The 17096-nt window shown below is 47.3% G+C and overlaps 9 protein-coding genes across 9 annotated transcripts; 5 read left to right on the top strand and 4 right to left on the bottom strand.

The window, feature by feature from the left end:
• Nucleotides 1–832: 832 nt before the first annotated feature.
• Nucleotides 833–3042, top strand: N7495_000388 (SKN1/KRE6 family beta-glucan synthesis-associated protein; the record flags this gene model as incomplete). Its single annotated transcript, XM_057203058.1, has 5 exons — nucleotides 833–1425; nucleotides 1488–1665; nucleotides 1719–1820; nucleotides 1876–2933; nucleotides 2991–3042. The coding sequence occupies 5 exons, from the start codon at nucleotides 833–835 to the stop codon at nucleotides 3040–3042; spliced, it is 1983 nt and encodes a 660-aa protein (XP_057067131.1).
• A 391-nt stretch (nucleotides 3043–3433) lies between these two features.
• N7495_000389 (uncharacterized protein) lies at nucleotides 3434–3871 on the top strand (the record flags this gene model as incomplete). The annotated part of the gene is made up of 3 exons (XM_057203059.1): nucleotides 3434–3590; nucleotides 3666–3757; nucleotides 3809–3871. 3 exons carry the CDS (start codon nucleotides 3434–3436, stop codon nucleotides 3869–3871), a joined length of 312 nt encoding a protein of 103 aa, XP_057067132.1.
• Nucleotides 3872–4853: 982 nt separating this feature from the next.
• On the top strand, nucleotides 4854–5879 carry N7495_000390 (uncharacterized protein; the record flags this gene model as incomplete). The annotated part of the gene is made up of 3 exons (XM_057203060.1): nucleotides 4854–5169; nucleotides 5225–5430; nucleotides 5490–5879. The coding sequence occupies 3 exons, from the start codon at nucleotides 4854–4856 to the stop codon at nucleotides 5877–5879; spliced, it is 912 nt and encodes a 303-aa protein (XP_057067133.1).
• A 1069-nt stretch (nucleotides 5880–6948) lies between these two features.
• On the top strand, nucleotides 6949–7176 carry N7495_000391 (uncharacterized protein; the record flags this gene model as incomplete). The annotated part of the gene is made up of 1 exon (XM_057203061.1): nucleotides 6949–7176. One exon carries the CDS (start codon nucleotides 6949–6951, stop codon nucleotides 7174–7176), a length of 228 nt encoding a protein of 75 aa, XP_057067134.1.
• Nucleotides 7177–8107: 931 nt separating this feature from the next.
• On the bottom strand, nucleotides 8108–9744 carry ade13 (adenylosuccinase ADE13; the record flags this gene model as incomplete). The annotated part of the gene is made up of 3 exons (XM_057203062.1): nucleotides 8108–8341; nucleotides 8525–8610; nucleotides 8808–9744. The coding sequence occupies 3 exons, from the start codon at nucleotides 9742–9744 to the stop codon at nucleotides 8108–8110; spliced, it is 1257 nt and encodes a 418-aa protein (XP_057067135.1).
• Nucleotides 9745–10227: 483 nt separating this feature from the next.
• On the bottom strand, nucleotides 10228–10950 carry N7495_000393 (EXO70 family protein; the record flags this gene model as incomplete). The annotated part of the gene is made up of 1 exon (XM_057203063.1): nucleotides 10228–10950. The coding sequence occupies one exon, from the start codon at nucleotides 10948–10950 to the stop codon at nucleotides 10228–10230; it is 723 nt and encodes a 240-aa protein (XP_057067136.1).
• Nucleotides 10951–10964: 14 nt separating this feature from the next.
• Nucleotides 10965–12220, bottom strand: N7495_000394 (uncharacterized protein; the record flags this gene model as incomplete). The annotated part of the gene is made up of 3 exons (XM_057203064.1): nucleotides 10965–11514; nucleotides 11678–11866; nucleotides 11937–12220. The coding sequence occupies 3 exons, from the start codon at nucleotides 12218–12220 to the stop codon at nucleotides 10965–10967; spliced, it is 1023 nt and encodes a 340-aa protein (XP_057067137.1).
• A 237-nt stretch (nucleotides 12221–12457) lies between these two features.
• Nucleotides 12458–14899, top strand: N7495_000395 (putative phospholipase A2 (PlaA); the record flags this gene model as incomplete). Its single annotated transcript, XM_057203065.1, has 1 exon — nucleotides 12458–14899. The coding sequence occupies one exon, from the start codon at nucleotides 12458–12460 to the stop codon at nucleotides 14897–14899; it is 2442 nt and encodes an 813-aa protein (XP_057067138.1).
• A 364-nt stretch (nucleotides 14900–15263) lies between these two features.
• On the bottom strand, nucleotides 15264–16931 carry N7495_000396 (putative phosphatidylinositol-3,4,5-trisphosphate 3-phosphatase; the record flags this gene model as incomplete). Its single annotated transcript, XM_057203066.1, has 2 exons — nucleotides 15264–16726; nucleotides 16781–16931. The coding sequence occupies 2 exons, from the start codon at nucleotides 16929–16931 to the stop codon at nucleotides 15264–15266; spliced, it is 1614 nt and encodes a 537-aa protein (XP_057067139.1).
• Nucleotides 16932–17096: the final 165 nt, after the last annotated feature.

The following is a 17096-nucleotide window of genomic DNA, read 5'->3' on the forward strand; positions in this document are numbered from 1 at the left end:
GTAAAACCTTGGAAGGTTTTGTGGTGACTAGACGCAAATCGGTGATATGAATATGGCCTCGGTTCTACAACCCGAACATCAAGCAACTTTCCATCCCCCACTAAAATTGTCATTATTGGTCGGAACTTTTAGAGCAGATAGGCTTAAGCTGATATTCCTAGAATTCCTGGACAACATTCATGACTGTCCATTCCTGGCCCCGGGGAGGGTACTGAGAATGCACTTCACCCTCCAACGGCCCTGGATAGCTTCGAGCTGTAGATACTGGCCGTCAGCACCACCATATCGCATGACAATATTAATTCAATTCTAAATTTGAGAGCAAAATATGGTATTCATGACAGAAAGCGATATAATTGTAGTATTTCGTGACCTTTAGACGCGCAACTACTATGTGGTTTACACATACCACGGGTTGCCCCTTTGGCAGTCTGTCATTCTTGCCCGCTCGTGCGCGTGAAAAACAATGGATCCCTCGGAGAAATCTAGGCTAAGGTGCTCAATATTCTCTTCTTCTGGGCTCTCGTTGCCAGTGTTCTTCCTTTCCTTGCTACCACTCCCGTTTAATCGATTTGGCTTCGTCTGGGACATTGGATATCATCCAAACAGTCCTGTCCACTCTTTCACATATTGTGCACTTGACGACTGTGCAGAATCGGTATCAGTCATTCAGTCACTACATAGTTTGATTATGTTGAGGGCGAGAACTTGAAAGAATCATCGAAAAGCACGACTTCCTAGAATACTTCCTTCAGCACTTCGGTAATTTGATATAAACAGGGCTATAAGCCAATATCAGATGACGAACACGGGCAATACCTTGAGATCTGGGATGCCTCATATTCGACTCAACTCAGGGCGTCAGGAACCATTCATCGAATCCCACGAGGGTTATACACCAGTCGATCTTCACTCTCAATCCCCACGAACTCTCACACCAGCAAGCGATGGTCCATCACCTGTCAATCTACAAGGAGTATCGCCCTACGGAGTATCGGCTGTTCCTGAATCATCCGAGTTCTTGCTCCCCCCCAAAATGCGTCTTACGCCACGAGATGACACCGAAAGATCTGGTTCACCAGATCGTTGGACTAGCTCACCGTCCAGTATCGGTTCCATCGGTCGAGAAAGTCGACTTGCGATAGATCAATTTGCAGAATTACGGAAAACATCATCGTCTCGCTCTGGAAGCGATGACTACGATATCAACACGCAGACTGTCTCGGAGAAGTTCAATATCATGCCCACTGCTGGTTTGTTGCTTTTCCCTGAAGATGTAGAGAAGGACGATTATCTGCATAATCCTGATTCTTCGGACTTGGATCGCGACTGTGACATTTGCAACCGACGTGGGATCTTGAATATGGGCGGTCTGGTGTTCATGACTCTCGGAATTTTGTGTCTATTCATTGGATACCCAGTGATGTATGTTGTGTTGGTTTGTGGCATTTGTCTATATTCGCTAATCTCGGAACTTTCTATTATAGTACATGGGTGGAAGGTGCTTTCAAACCCGGGCATGCATGTAGGGGTAATGACTTGCTTTGTCTTGACGTTGGCGAGCAGCCTTTGCTGGAGAATATCCGGAAGGGTTTGATCGATCCCGATACCCCGAAGGAAGCACTTACCAAAAAGAATGCAGATGGAAAAGAGTGGAAGCTAGTGGTTAGTGGGATTTCATGAGTGGTTGGAAATTTGATACTAACTTGATATTTCAGTTCTCAGATGAGTTCAATATGCCTGGGCGCACATTCTACGACGAAGACGACCCATTCTTCCAAGCAGTTGACATGTGGTACGGTGTGACCATGGACAAAGAGGTATGTGATTTCTCAAATGTCAAGGTCGCTGGACCATGTATTTTAACATTCACAGTGGTATGATCCTGATGCAGTCACTACAAACGAGGGTGTAATGGAAATCAGATTTGATAATTTCGAGAATCACGGGGTGAAGTATAGATCTGGAATGATACAGAGTTGGAACAAGCTTTGCTTTAAGGGTGGTCGGCTGGAAGCCAGTCTCTCACTCCCTGGTGACGGACATATCCAAGGTTTCTGGCCCGGTTTCTGGGCAATGGGAAATCTAGCACGTCCCGGCCATGCAGCCTCCACCGATGGGTTGTGGCCGTACAGCTATCACGATGGGTGTGATGCGGGCATTACTCCGAACCAAAGTTCCCCGGATGGAATCAACTTCTTACCTGGTATGCGTCTTCCAGGATGCACTTGTCCCAAGGCAGACCACCCTACTCCAGGGCGAGCTCGAAGCGCCCCTGAGATTGATGTACTTGAAGCGAGCACTGGCCCGCTGAACAATGACTGGAACAACTTGATCGGCACTGTATCGCAGAGTATGCAAGCTGCCCCATTCGATATTTGGTATATGCCAGACTACGGTAAGAACCCCAGTGAGGGCTCATCCCTAGACCAGGTCATTAACTTGATTTACCCAGACTATACCGCTGTCTATGACTCTAGTGTCACCGAGATCAACGCCTACCGTGGCGGCGTCTACCAACAAGCAATGTCAGGCCTGACAAACCTCAACCATCGCTGGTACAACGGAACTGAATACCAAAGCTATTCCTTTGAATATACCCCTGGAGACAAAGGAGATGTCACCTGGTTCGTCGGCCCAGACAAGACCTGGACGCTGGACGCCCGAGCCATTGGACCCAACGGCAACATCGGGCAGCGCATGATCCCCCTTGAGCCAATGTCTATCGTCATGAACCTTGGCATGGCGGACAACTTCGCGCCACAGAACAAGTCAATTCTCGAATACATGCCGGCGTACTTACGCTTTGATTATGTTCGTATTTATCAGGATCCCGATGATGAGAGCGTTACATGTGACCCTCCGGGATATGAGACAACGGAGTACATCAAGCAGCATCAACGGGCATACGATAACCACAACTTGACTACTTGGTAAGTTTGACATCTATCTACTGATCTCTGTTGTAGCAATTACTGATATCTTGACAGGGAGGATGCTGGATATCATTGGCCGCAAAATAGCTACATGAATCAATGCTAGTGGTATTTCTTCACTTTTTTCTGCCTCATTTTAGCGGCATTTTGTTTTGGCGTTATCTTATTTGGCTCTTTTCGATAGCCTGATACTATTTACTCTTATCATCTCACTTACATCGTTGATGTAAGACCATACTGTCTCATTACATAATTCACTGGGTCATTTCCCTCTCCTCTTCTTGTAGCTGTAAACGCCCGTTCTCTCTTTCTGCTATGTAAACCACACTTATCTGATTTATTCCATTCTTATTGCCGACGTTGGAGTCCGAATGTCTTCTAAACAATATTCATGACATCATATAACTTAAGCAAAAAAAAAGTAAATACTGAGCTATCAAATTCAATTCCAACTTCCAATTCAACATGTTCATCAAGCGATAAACGTCTGAACCAACATGAAGATAATTGCATTTCTCACTCTCGCTACTCTGGTAACCTGCGAGTTCACCTGCATCAAACCTGTCAACCCAATTCCAGCAGGCCCTCCAGGTGTATGCTGCAAGGAGCTTCTTCAGAGCCAACTGCTCTCATTCCTATACACAGGCAAGATGTGTATGATGCCCCCAGAATCCATGTATTCTGTTTTGTCTTAGAGGCCAAGTAAGTCAAGCTGATGGTTTTATCTAGGCACAAATGCAAACGAATTGTCCGAAGCTGCGGATGGGACGACGACTTACAGCTCTTGTGATACTGATCAGCATGCAGCTTGCTGTGATCCGGTAAGTTCTAAGCTTTAAATTTAATATTGGATTGAAGTAATGGTTTTGTAGCTCTTGATGAAATTGTACTCGGCTACTAATGTCGCTTGTGTCTTGCCTGAATCAACTTCATAGATGACACATCTTCATCCCTTCGGGAGTAGTACTCCAGGACTGCGCATATCGGCAGAGCACAAATTATATAGACCGCGGATAGTTACAGATGTGGCGTGCTTACCAGCTACTTATGTATCAGCCCTGGAGTGAAAAGTGGACAGTGCCTCCTGCAAATCCATGAAGTTGGAGCATGTTCCCCTGGATGGATTTTCGGGTCATTCATATTGCCCAATGCCAACCAGAGGACATGACTATGTACATCTTAATGGACATGAAATCAAGAACACTGAAGTCTGAACATGATAATGCACTTAATTTTTCAGAATTGAAAGAATCTTGAAAGTACATCTCAGGGTGCATGTTAGATGCAGGCTGACTCAGCATCTCCCCTCCTGTTTTTCATCACACATTCAAGCATCATCCGATTCACCTTGAACTATGGCATCTCTCGAGCTCACTTTCACTTTAACTTCTAAAACCCCTGAAACCTGTTAATTCAGGACTGGCCGCTGATAGAAACCTATCATCTCCGACTGTCCTTCTTCCCCAATTCATCATCACCCCTACTATACTCTAGAACCTCTCGAGCTATCCCATTCCTGCCCTTCATAGTTTGAGTGAGGTCTCGACGGATGATACCACAGTCCTCAAACATTTTGAGCTCCTAAATTTTCTGTAAATAAATTAAAGCCATGGTATTTCCACACTTGACCAGGCTGACACCCCCATAGACACGAGCATCAGTTGAGAGAACTGTACTACCTTCGATGAACATTTAACCGCTGATTATGGATAAGAATTCCATGATATTTTAAACGGGCTTTCAATATCAGACCCACTGTTATTTTCTTTATGCACCAAGCTCGTTGTGAATCCTGAAGACTTCCTTCACCTCCCCAGTACCTATCTAGACAGCCGTCTGTCTATGGTTCTTACATTTGAACCTTCACAAATATCATTGGCTCTCAGTCTTCAGGTTTGATCATCTAATTTTCCACAAATGGACCAGCCTGGACACAACCCAGTCATGGAGACTAGCCAGTCTCCCGTGCACGGGCTCGGAACCCCTGGGTCTGCTCTGTCTTCTGGGTATCTCCCTACTTACAGGATGTCCACAGGAAGTGAGAGCCCAATAGACGGGATACCTCTTGACGGTTCCGACGAGGAGATGGACCACGCTTCAGCTGATGAAATGCAGCTTGACACAATCAGAGGACTCGGAACCCCCATCGGCGGGTCAGACGGAGTTCCCGTTGACGCAGCTGCCATCGGCCTACCGGATCCACAACGATTTATCAACCGCCTGGTCAATGACAGTAAGTCCCAAATTAAGTTGTCTAATATGTGCTTGCAACTGGCTGACACAAGCAGTCAATTTTTATTCTTCCACAGAGGCACCATCGCCAACTCAGTACCGCCCTTATGGTCCCAAGCATGACGAAAACCAATTTTTTGAGGGGGAAATGAAGCCCCATGGCCCTCGTATGCGTAAACGCATGAGCGAGGAAGAACATGCTGCACTGACTGTTCTGAACGACGAGGAGTTACTGGTGACCTATTCCTTGAATTCGGGTCGAGTAAGTATCGAAAATAACCTGCCCAGAGCATTCAAAGGAAAGGCTGACAAAAAAATTAGTCAATTCCTCAGACTCGCCGCCGTTTCCAGGCTAAACTTCTCTCCGGAGGAGATCACGAATTAGAAGAAGAGCTTTATGCAGAGCGCTTCGTCGTCCCAGCATCCAAGTCACATCATGTTCCGGGATTCCATGTTGATGCTAAAGGTCCTCTTGCGCCAGAGAGCGCAATGGGTTTGGGTAATTCGACTGCATACCTGGTTCGTGGGACTTGGAGGGAAATTGTCGACCATGATGAGAACGGGTGGTGGGCTCCAGGTCAGAAGAAGAGGTCTGATCATAGTGGTGGGATGAAGAGACATCTCCAGCACGGAGGTATAAGTCTTCGGTCGAATCCGGGCTCTGGTGGTAATTCGAGAGCTGGATCAAGGTCTGCTTCTGGGACTCGCTGATTTTATGATTTGTTATGATATGAGGCATGATTCAGGGTTTCATGCATTTGAAGATACCTAGGTAGATGGCGTTTTGGGGAGGAATTTGAAGCTAGCTGATATCGAAAGACTTGATATAGCTTTCAGATTTGAAAGCTGACATGATACTGTAATTCTACCAACCTTCCAAGGTTATTGTAAGGGGGTTCATACACGGTTCTCATGCCGAGTTAGAGATATCGGGATCTACAAGACATGGTATTGGGACCTTTCGGCTTTTTATAGAACAAATTAGACGTCGAGACTAGGTACCTAAGTAGGTTTCAAGTATGAAAGAATTCAAGGATGACCTGGGTATACTCGGCTTCTTATACGTCGTATTCCAAGGTTCACCTACGTAGGTTAATCTTGGAATGGATTTTAGTGGAGTGTTAGCCGCCCCAGTCTAACTTGTATTGTGAGAATATGATAGATCGATTGTAGATGATTACCTAGGTAGGTATGGAAAGAGGGGCCGGAGGAATAGGATCCATGCAAGTGTTCCAAAGTTGATCAAATTTATACTCAACATACGCATATGGCTTAGAAGCTTCTTTTTGTACTAGTGAGCTAGCCAGTAGTCCCCAAGCACTTCGTAACCACATGCTTTGTTGGGTTGAAAGCATCCATACTTGACCCGACAACCTTGGAAATAAGCATGTACAATACAAGAGATAATAATCCAAAAAAAAAAAATATTGAACTATACCTTGGAAACGGCAATATCCTAGTTTCTATCGAATGTTCAATGCCAACTGTTGAATATTTGTTGTCTTTTAGTGGCAAGGATCAAAGGTGGGGAGACAACAAATCATCAAAGATGAAGAGCCTAAAAAGCACGTTAAAAAAGATACTAATTCCTACCGGAACCAACACAAAACACCCATCTCTTCCTCCACGGATCACCGACTATAAAACTCTCTATCCTCTCCCGGCTTCAAGCTCCAAGCTCCAAACTCCTTCTCCGAACATTGTCTAAAGAGAAATTTCAAATAGCATGCCTCGTCGCTTTTAGACTCTAGTCCATCCAAAACAGCAAAGACTATAGACCATGAACGAGGCCCTGGCTTATCCTTTCACCCTCAACAGCCCTCCGGTCCGCGGGCCGATCGAGGGTCCAAATGGCCGCCGTCTAATCCGACGTGTCACATGGCGCTCATCGACATACAAGCTCATGGCTTCTCTATGGGTGTTGGGCATGCTTTGGATCTTGTGGCTTATCAGAGACCTATTCTCTCTTCCTTTTCAGTCTCGCACGCCTGAAAATGCAAATGAATGAGAACTATGTCTACGAAGATGGTGTTCTGTTTCTGTGGCTGATTTCGGTCGCCATAGCGTTTGTGTGCACGTTTATCATCCGCCGCGTTTGAAATTTCCCTCTCCGGTTTGCCGAGAGGGATGATTTCGCACGCCTCAATCTCATATATCATCTTTTGAAGCATCTTGATTCTATTCGGGATTGGGTTAGATCGTTGAGTCGATCAGAGGCTTCTTCTTTTCATCAGGAGCTATTGCATTGCATCTTTGGGTATGGCACTATTTGAGGAATTGTTGAGAGTACAGCTGCCCAATGTGGCTCTTAGTGACGACGGAAATATGCGTATTGAATACGACTTGAGTATATACTTCTCTATCATAAGTTTATTTCTGTGTGCTTCGATTTTTCGTATTTTTTGTTTTGCAGACCCTCTTTATCTCTTAGACCACTTCTAAGCTCTCTTTTCCCATTTCTTCTGCTTTTTCTGAGGCCTACCTAGGTATCATGCCATTCTCTTGATTGTACGTTCTGCAGGGTTGCTTGTTACATAGGTACATAGGTACCTATGTACAGAGCTAGGTAGTACACAATCTTTCAGTCTTCAGCATTTCTTGTGGTGATTTCTATTCTCTGGTGTTTATAGATTGGGTTTGGTCGACAGAAATGGAATAGTTTCTTTTCTTTTCTTGCCATTTTCAGCTCAGTGTCCAGGTGCTGTCCTGTCCGATGACCTCGGGATAGTATAGGTAGACCTCGGTTAAAAGCCAAAGGTATAATATTGTTTGTTAGCATAATAGGCTAATACTCAATGAATCTGAATCTTCTCTACATTCTCTCACAATCAAAGGATTAACTGTCATGGCAATCGGCATTAAATTTGGAAATCATTTTTTATATTCTTGTCCTATCGATCAAGATCTGCGCTGGTTTTTGGACCATTGTAGTATCATGATTAAACGTACAGGGCAGAGGTCTCTTGCTTAGCGATCTCAGCCTCGTAAGGCTTGAGAGCAGCGGCAACCTCGGTGCTGGTGAACTTCTCGACTTGTTGTGGGGCACGGCCGACAAAGGTGCTGGCGTCGAGAAGGGCATCGAGCTCGGGGATGATGGGGTTGAAGAAGGCAGTGCGGCGGATGCGTTCGAGGAGGTCGTTGTCCTTACCTTGTTTCTTGACGTTGTCGGAGGCCTGATGGGAGAGGACACCTAGGAAATAAAATAATTAGATCGTATTCATATATGGCAGATTATACCACTTACGGATCTCCTCGTGGGCATCCTGGCGGGAAAGACCCTTCTTGACACAGGCCATAATGATCTAAGACAATTAGCTTCAACAATGTACTCATAGATAGCATCGGTATGTGCGTACGTTCTCAGTGGCCATGAAAGGAAGCTCATCGTTGACACGGCGCTTGATGACCTCGGGGTAGACGACAAAGCCGGAGGAGACGTTGTCTGCAAAAGAGTTAGAGCTTCCAATTATACAAGGTCAGTATTGAAGATATACGTACTCAGGAGGATAAGACAGGCATCAGCGGTGAGGTAAAGCTCGGGAATACTGATACGGCGAATGGCGCTGTCGTCCTATTATGAGTTAGTATATACTGCAGGGGGGCCCAACCGAATTGGCACTTACCAGAGAGCGCTCGAACCACTGGGCAGAGTAAGTGTCCAAAGCATCCTTGGGAAGGTTCTGCAGGTGACGTCCGAGGGAGCACAAACGCTCTGAGCGCATAGGGTTTCGCTTGTAAGCCTGTCAATGCCAAGTATTAGCCGCCGTCTTAATAAGCCAAATAATTCAGTGCATCTCACCATAGCGCTGCTACCAATCTGATCCTTCTCAAATGGCTCCTCGACCTCCTTGAGCATAGCCAGATGGCGAATATCGATACCAATGCGCTCACAGGTGGAACCGAAAGAGCCAAGAGCGTTGCCAACATCGACATCGATCTTACGGGAGTAAGTTTGACTGGAAATAATGAATGCAGAGCTGAAGCCAGCCTTCTCAGTGACGAGCTCATCTAGCTTCTCAACCTTGGCGTGGTCACCCTCGAAGATCTGGAGGAAAGAAGCCTGGGTACCGGTGGTACCCTTGACACCGCGGAATCGCAGATCGTCGCGAGCGCGCTCGAGGTTGCGCAGATCCATCAGAAGATCCTGGATCCACAGGCATGCACGCTTACCGACAGTGACAAGCTGGGCGGGCTGGCCGTGAGTGAATCCCAGACAAGGCAGGTCCTTGTACTGCTTGGCGAACTGAGACAACTTGTCAACAACAACGGCCAGCTTGGGGATAAGAATATCGAGACCGTCCCGGAGAAGGATCAGGTCAGCATTGTCAGTGCAGTAGCAAGAAGTAGCGCCCCAGTGGATGATACCAGCGGCGGCGGGGGCGACCTGTCCGAAAGCGTGGACGTGGGCCATGACATCGTGGCGACGGCGCTTCTCCTCCTCAGCCGCAACCTTGAACTCGGCGTCCTGAATAGTGGCATGGGCCTTCATCTGACTGATAGCCTCATCGGTAATGGAAAGACCAAGCTCTATAGACAAGACCCAGTCAATTGAATGTCCGGCTTTCCAATGTCCCATTGGCAATCCAATTCGCTCTCGTACCTTTCTGGGACTCGGCCAGCCAGATCCAAAGTTGGCGCCAGGTCGAAAACCGCATGCGAGGGGAGAAGAGGTATTTCATCTCATCGCCTATTCAATCAATTCGTTAATACCCCACTGGACAAAATCCCCGCCATCCAGATCCGGTCCGCTCATTCATTATATGAGAGGGGTGGGAAATACTTACTCGCATAACGCGAGTTGAGGGGAGTCTGGTAAACGTCGTTGCTGCCGGACATGATGCCGATATAGAATTGTACTTCAATAGAATTTTCAACTAGAAAAGTGAAAATGAGTTCGAAATTTTGATTTTTACCGCTGCCGATAGCGGGGGCTTATCACAAATTGATTTCGTGGGGGCGGATCACGTGCAGGATATAGAGTGTAGGAAATATTTGACGATTCTTTTAATTATTATGATGCTATTGGCAAAGGTATCTAGTTATTCAGTGACACTGTGTCTCAGGAAAGCTGCGCTAGTTGTACCGACAGGCTAGGCTTATCATACTTGATGTACTTGCCACGACCCTTGTCGATCTCAACATAGCGATCATAGAATCGCGCATATAGCGGTTCGAGAACAGTCTGCAGCTCTCTGCCCAGCACTGAGCGTACTTCCCGCTCCATATGTAATGTTTTTTGCTTGTTAACCATGTCGTCGAAGCTGGCATTAAATGATTTGAATTTCTCCTTGATCGCGTCCCGATCACGGGACGACAAGTTTTTGACAATGACGCTGGAATCCACTGCGCCCGATGAACTGGGTCGTGCCCCAGAGCGAGAAGTATATTGCACGTCTAGGAGATATTGAGAAGTCTCTTTCCATGCATCAAGGTAGGTCGAGGTGGCACGCTTGCGGAAAGTATCAATCCGCGCAATGCTGTCAGGGGCACCCAGGTAACGAGCCAGCTCTGGACTCTGTCGAATGAACCGGTCCACAATGCAAAATACATTTGACAGGAATACACCCTGGGCCGCCTTGGAACGATGGATTGCCCGACCGCGAGCTTCCAGTGAGGTCATCAAGGCCTCAATCATGTCCAAAATAAAATGAGAGAAAAGGGTACCGCTGTCTGGCCCAACATCTAGAGGTGCCGTACCGGTAGTGTTTGACCTGGATCGCCAGTTGCCATCTCCTAGAGAAGTCAATATTGACGCAAGGGGGCCCGAGTACCCGGTCAACATTGCTAAAGAGCTCATCACTTCCGAAACCAAAGGGACTGAGCCACCATCCGGGGAAGGGCTACAGTGGCTGCCTTTCGTTTTGTCTCCTCGAGTAGCTCTGAGAGAGAAGATTTGGCGGTCTCACGAACAGGACGTAAAGCTTCAATCAGCAGAGTCTTGAGCTCTGCTGTCTTGGAATCAATGCGGTAGGACATGGCTGTCACAATTTCGATAATTTCAAAAGCCAAGAAACAATCCGTCATCAAGTTTTGCTTGATATATTGATTGAGCTCCCGCAAAGTCTTAGAGTAGTCCGCCATGGCAGGAATAAAAGTGGCTTGCAAAGCGAGGCCTTGCTGATCGCCGGTGAATACCTGAACAATGATTCCATGTTCTGTGGTAATAAATGCCTCCAACGCACTCGAATAGAGACCGATACCATTGGTTCCTTGTTTATATGGACCATCTGTAGCCCTTCTCTTGACGGTACTGAGGGATGCAATTGACAAGTTTTGCAATCCAGCGGTGATATATGGTCCACGAATTTCCGCGTAGATTTTGATGGAAGGATTATCGCGTTTTAGGCTAATAGCAGACGCTGAGCTGATTTCTGCACATAATGGGGCTAGTTGGGAAATTGTTTCTTCAGGGATGGTGGGAAAAGGGAGCTCTGCAGATAAATCGGGATCAGTCAAGTCTAATAATCTATGAATTTCGATCAAACAGACCTTTAGTCAGGTAATGTAACGGTTCAATTGAGGTAGCATGCTGCTTCAACTGGCTACGAAGCAGATCTTGCAGCTTACCACTGCCTGTGTTCAAAAGTGCGTTGAACTCTGCGATTGCGGTTTGGTTAGCGCGGAGGTTTGTTGTATTGAGGTCGACCAGCGCCTTTTCGACACGTTTCATCGCCAGAAGGTATTGTGAAAGTCCAGAGCTTAGCGGTCTATTTTATATTGGGTTAGTCTTGTTAGGTGCATATTCTTGGTCTTGATGGCAAATCATACCCAGCGCGAATGATGCCCTCCTCGCGACTCTTCGCATCGAGAGGTTGGCGGAGGCGGTCGATTGCATCGTTGACCTTGTCAATGTTACTGTTTGTGATCTGCAGAGACTGGGTGTTGCTGTAGATGGGCCCAATTGCTTCCTTTACAACATTTCCGCTGGTCTCTAGGCGGACCAAGGAACCTCGAATCTTTTTGGTGAGGAGATTGAGCTTGTCGAGGTTAGCGTACAGCACTTCCACCTCTGCACTTTCCTCCGCATAGGCGGTATTTCTGGGGGCCACCATTATGGACCAGGTGATTATATGTACTCGATCAAAGGGGGGTATGTATTAAGGTGGTAACACTTGAAGCCTTCATATTTCCCGACAGTGGGGTGCACAGGGGCGTTACCCGCTGTTCGCGAGATAAGCTCTCCGCAGTCCGAGAACGCTAATCTGAAATTGGAATAAAGTTGGCCGGCCCATATATTGTTCCGGTTTCACGTGACATGTCGTCATTACATATAGAAAACAGGGCCAATAATGATTTCGCGGTGGGATTTAAGCTCCCGGCGCACCCTGATAGGAATTCGTATGCTTATTTCATTCTCAGCTGTACATCTTTTTCCACTCACCACAATGGGTGTCCCAGGTGGGTTCAGAATGCGCTGGACAGTCCCACCAGCCGTTCTCGCTACTTACACCTACTCTGCGGGAGAGTGGAACAAGCATCTGCCTCAAAAGGCCCGCTTTTCCACCAATTCTGCTCGTTCTGATGCCAATCGAGATCCGCAAAGCAAACCTTCCGACGATCAAGAAGAACAAAATTCTATTTGGTCCTCCATATTCTACAAGCTTGATAGCGTGAAGCACACCGTTGGATCGTCAGAATGGGTAGAACTTCCAAACTTTACAAATTACATGCCTGACTGGGCCAAGTTGCTACCAGAAACGGTTCAAAAACTTCAACGGGAGCTTTCAATTGCACCTGGCTCACTGGCAGATGAAATCTGGAAGGAGGCTCAGGACCCGGATATCAACCCAGAGATCGTGAGAGACGCGCAAGTACGCGTAAGCGGTGACTTGTGCGCTGAAGAGCTGGCATTTAGACGAAAGCGTCAACAGCATTCAGTGAAGGCATTAGCCTCGTATCTCGGCGTCCCAGAGCAGGATATACATCCGGATGATGTACCTGTGATAGCTATGTGCGGCTCTGGCGGAGGACTTCGTGCCTTGGTCGCCGGGACCGGGTCATATCTGGCTGCACAGGAAGCAGGATTATTCGACATTGTTACATACACTGCAGGAGTTAGCGGTAGCTGCTGGCTGCAGACTCTGTACCACTCGTCAATTACCGACCGCAACTTCAACAAACTTGTAGACCACCTTAAAAGTCGGCTGGGAGTCCACATGGCATTTCCTCCCAATGTGCTAAAGCTGCTTACAACCGCACCTACCAACAAGTATCTTCTCAGCGGATTGGTTGAGAAACTAAAAGGAGACCCTGGTGCTGATTTTGGATTGGTGGACATTTACGGAATATTGCTTGCGTCGAGGCTCCTAGTACCGCGCGGAGAACTCGGAGTGTCAGCCGTGGATTTCAAGTTGTCCAACCAAAAAGCCAACCTATTGAACGGAGCGCACCCTCTACCAATTTACACCGCAGTGCGACATGAAATTCCCATACTCGAAACAGAGGAAGAGAATCCAGCTAAGGTACATGATACGCCTGAGAAGGCCATGCGAGATGCAAAGAAAGAGGCTTGGTTCCAGTGGTTTGAGTTCACTCCATATGAATTCTTTTGTGAAGAACTTAACGCTGGTATTCCAACGTGGGCTATGGGCCGTCATTTCCAGGCTGGTAAGAGCTTGGCCACTGAGGAGAAGTTCCCTATTCCCGAGATCCGAGTTCCAGCACTCATGGGCGTATGGGGAAGTGCTTTCTGTGCAACCCTATCTCACTACTATAAGGAGATTCGACCTTTGGTCAGAGGCCTAACTGGGTTCGGCGGGATTGATTCGCTCATTCAGGGTAAAAATAAGGACTTGGTCCGAGTCCACCCAATAGATCCAGCTGGTATTCCGAACTTTGTGATGGGAATGAAAGATCAGCTTCCCGCTTCATGCCCGGAATCCATTTTTCAAAACGATCACTTGCGTCTTATGGATGCTGGTATGAGCAACAATCTCCCGATATATCCCCTCCTCCGGCCTGGGCGAGGCGTTGACATCGTCGTCGCCTTTGATGCATCCGCCGATATCAAGCAGGAGAACTGGCTATCTGTCGTCGACGGCTATGCCCGCCAACGAGGAATAAAGAGCTGGCCTATCGGTGCTGGATGGCCCAAAGAAGGCGATAGCATCCAGGAAACGGAGCAGTTGCTTCGAGAGCCACAAAATATGACGGACCAAAAAGTGAATAAAAAGATAGCCGATGCCCAGAGTAAGCAAAAGACCTCAAATGGGAGGGATACAGACCTCGGTTACTGCAATGTCTGGGTTGGAACAAAGGAAGAGCGAATCTCCGAAGACAAACCTCCAGCTTCCAAGCGCCTTTTCCACGAAAGTGCAGAAGACCATTCCGAGTCTGAATTTCACCTTATGCAACCAGACGCTGGTATTGCTGTCGTCTACTTCCCTCTCATACCCAATAAATCGGCTCCAACTCCCCCGCCGACTCCTAAGACTCGGCCTCTTGCGGCTGCTAAGTCTCTACTACTTAAAGCCCAAGGTTCTGAGGACCCTATAGCTCCTAAACCCAACTCAATCGATCCCAATTTAGATGACTTCCTCTCTACTTGGAACTTCATCTATACACCTGAGCAAATTGACTCGGTGGTAGGGCTGGCGAAAGCGAACTTTTTGGAGGGCCAAGAGCAGGTTCGCAAGGTTGTTCGAGCTGTTTATGAGCGCAGGAGATCTGACCGGCTGCGCCGCGAGGCAGATGAGTCTCGCAAGCGCATGGAAGGGTTTGTCCCTTTGTAGAGATGTTTCATCTCTAACTATTCACGCATTGGAGGCGTTACAGGTATTATTGTATTATTTATTATGTGTTACATATGTAAGTTTCATTTTCCATCTGATTAAGATTATGTACAGACAAACGTTGGAACAAAATTACGGTGGTCGGGGCTATCTGGATAATATTCCTTTTTTCGTATCAAATCACATATGAGTTGTTGGGGCTGATATATGTTGTTCCAATATTTCATCCACATCTGCACATTTACATACATCCCTGGGGATATCCTAAATCCCTGAGAAGATCTGATATGAATCTCAAAATCTTGTAATTATCAACCTGCAGCTTATCTGCAAAGTTCATTAGTATACAGTATCCATGAATTTTTCAATTACCCGTCCCATCGTTCTCAATGTAGGGTTTTACACCATCGATATCACTGCCATTACGATGAAGATCCATCTTTACTTTCGCTTTTCCCTCATCAGTCGCAGACGTATCATCCTTGCCAGCCAAACTCACGTCTTTACTTTCATCCTGCTTCCGCAGCCCCAACTTATTTTCAAGTTTATGTAGTGCGGCTACCGGTGCCGTATGATTGTCAGCTTTTCTTGGGACATTGTCCTGAATTCTGACTGGAGGGTCATTCTCCTTGTTTGCCCCACGCCAATCGGCAGGATGACTCTCTGTAATGGGTTCGCCGGGCTTGGGCTCACTGATAGATTTACCAGTCGAAGGAGCAGTGTCGTTGACATCCTGAGCTTCTAGGTGTTGGTTCTTTGCAACAGACGGTGTGGGATACCGCCACACAACCTGGAGCTTCTCGAGAGCACGAATTCCTTTTCGTGTGCTACCTTTGATTCCATCCATAGCTTCCCATTCTGTTTCGAAGACGCCCGAGTCGTGCTCGTGGCCGCCTTCAAAAAATGTGTTGAACCATACATGTGCGACAGAGGTGACCATCGCGAAGCCGGTGTAGGAGGCTTTGCTTCGTCGCTCAAAGTCAATATTGATATCGGATCCAGCAATGATCAGAGGCTTGCTTGGGCGGAAAAGGATTGCGGACATGTTGCCGTTCGACGAAGAAGCTGACTCAGTGGCAGAGATATCGGACTGCGAGGTAGATGGGATCGAGATTGCGGATGGATTCGCAGAGTTCTGTGTTGAATCCCCGCTGTCGCCCCCAGATTCAATGACGGTGCGCTCGTGGTGGTGGAATGTGTGTATGCACTTGATCTTCTTGCCTTCATCTTCATACCCCTCCACAGCAACTTTGACTCCTTCTCGAAGTCCCCAGACGTGTATCTCGAGGATCTCAACCGGTCGCTCAACATATTGCTTCTGAAGTCGATTGGCCCATATATCAATGTATCCGACGTAGCGTAGCTGGCTGGATATGCTCACACCAGCCCCAAATCCAACGCGCATTCGCCGGTCTGTGAACCTCTGCAGCGCGTCCTCCATTGTCCATCCCTCCTGACTGATCAAGTATCCTACCGCGATCGTGCCACTCCGACCCTTCCCCGCTTTACAATGCACTACAGCCACTCTCTCGCCAAGCTCTTGCTCCTTGGGAACTTCATCTTTATCTTCTAGCCCATAGAGCCAATTGCGCATACTCCCCATGATATTCGGAATCAATGCAAAAGGCGGAGGGTGGTGGTCTGGCCAAGGGAAATGGTGAATGCGTCCATATACCTCTGAATCAGGGTAGCCGGTGCCCTCAGCTCGAAATTCCCAGATGCACCAGTTTGAACCATGTTTGGAGTCAAGGAAATTGACTAGCGTATCGAGTGGGTTGCGGTATGCTCGCTTTGGATACGTTGCGGAGGGGCCAGATGTGGCGATTACTGTCAAGGCCTTTTAGCTTCCATATGGTGAAGTGAGTTGTCGAAAAGTAGTACTCTTATCGGTTACGTAGCACAGATCTAACCCTGCTTCTGGATGCTTTTGTCTAGGACTTGCGACGATTTGGCGGAGGATTGAAGCCTGCACGGGGTGGAGAGGAATGTCAGTGTTACCCACGATAGCAAACAGGGGTAGGACAATTACCATGATATAAGTATTTACACAAGGGATTAAGCTCCCAGTCAAGCTCAGGACATGGGTATGTATGATGATTATTGTGATTGATGTTGCAGTGGGAACAGGTAGTTTGCTTATTTAATGTAGTGGAATGTTTATCGCGATTAGCAATGATGTCACTTGTTTGTGACGCTC

This window comes from Penicillium taxi (genome assembly GCF_028828555.1).
Source record: "Penicillium taxi strain IBT 34144 chromosome Unknown utg000001l_segment0_segment0, whole genome shotgun sequence".
NCBI lineage: Eukaryota > Fungi > Ascomycota > Eurotiomycetes > Eurotiales > Aspergillaceae > Penicillium > Penicillium taxi.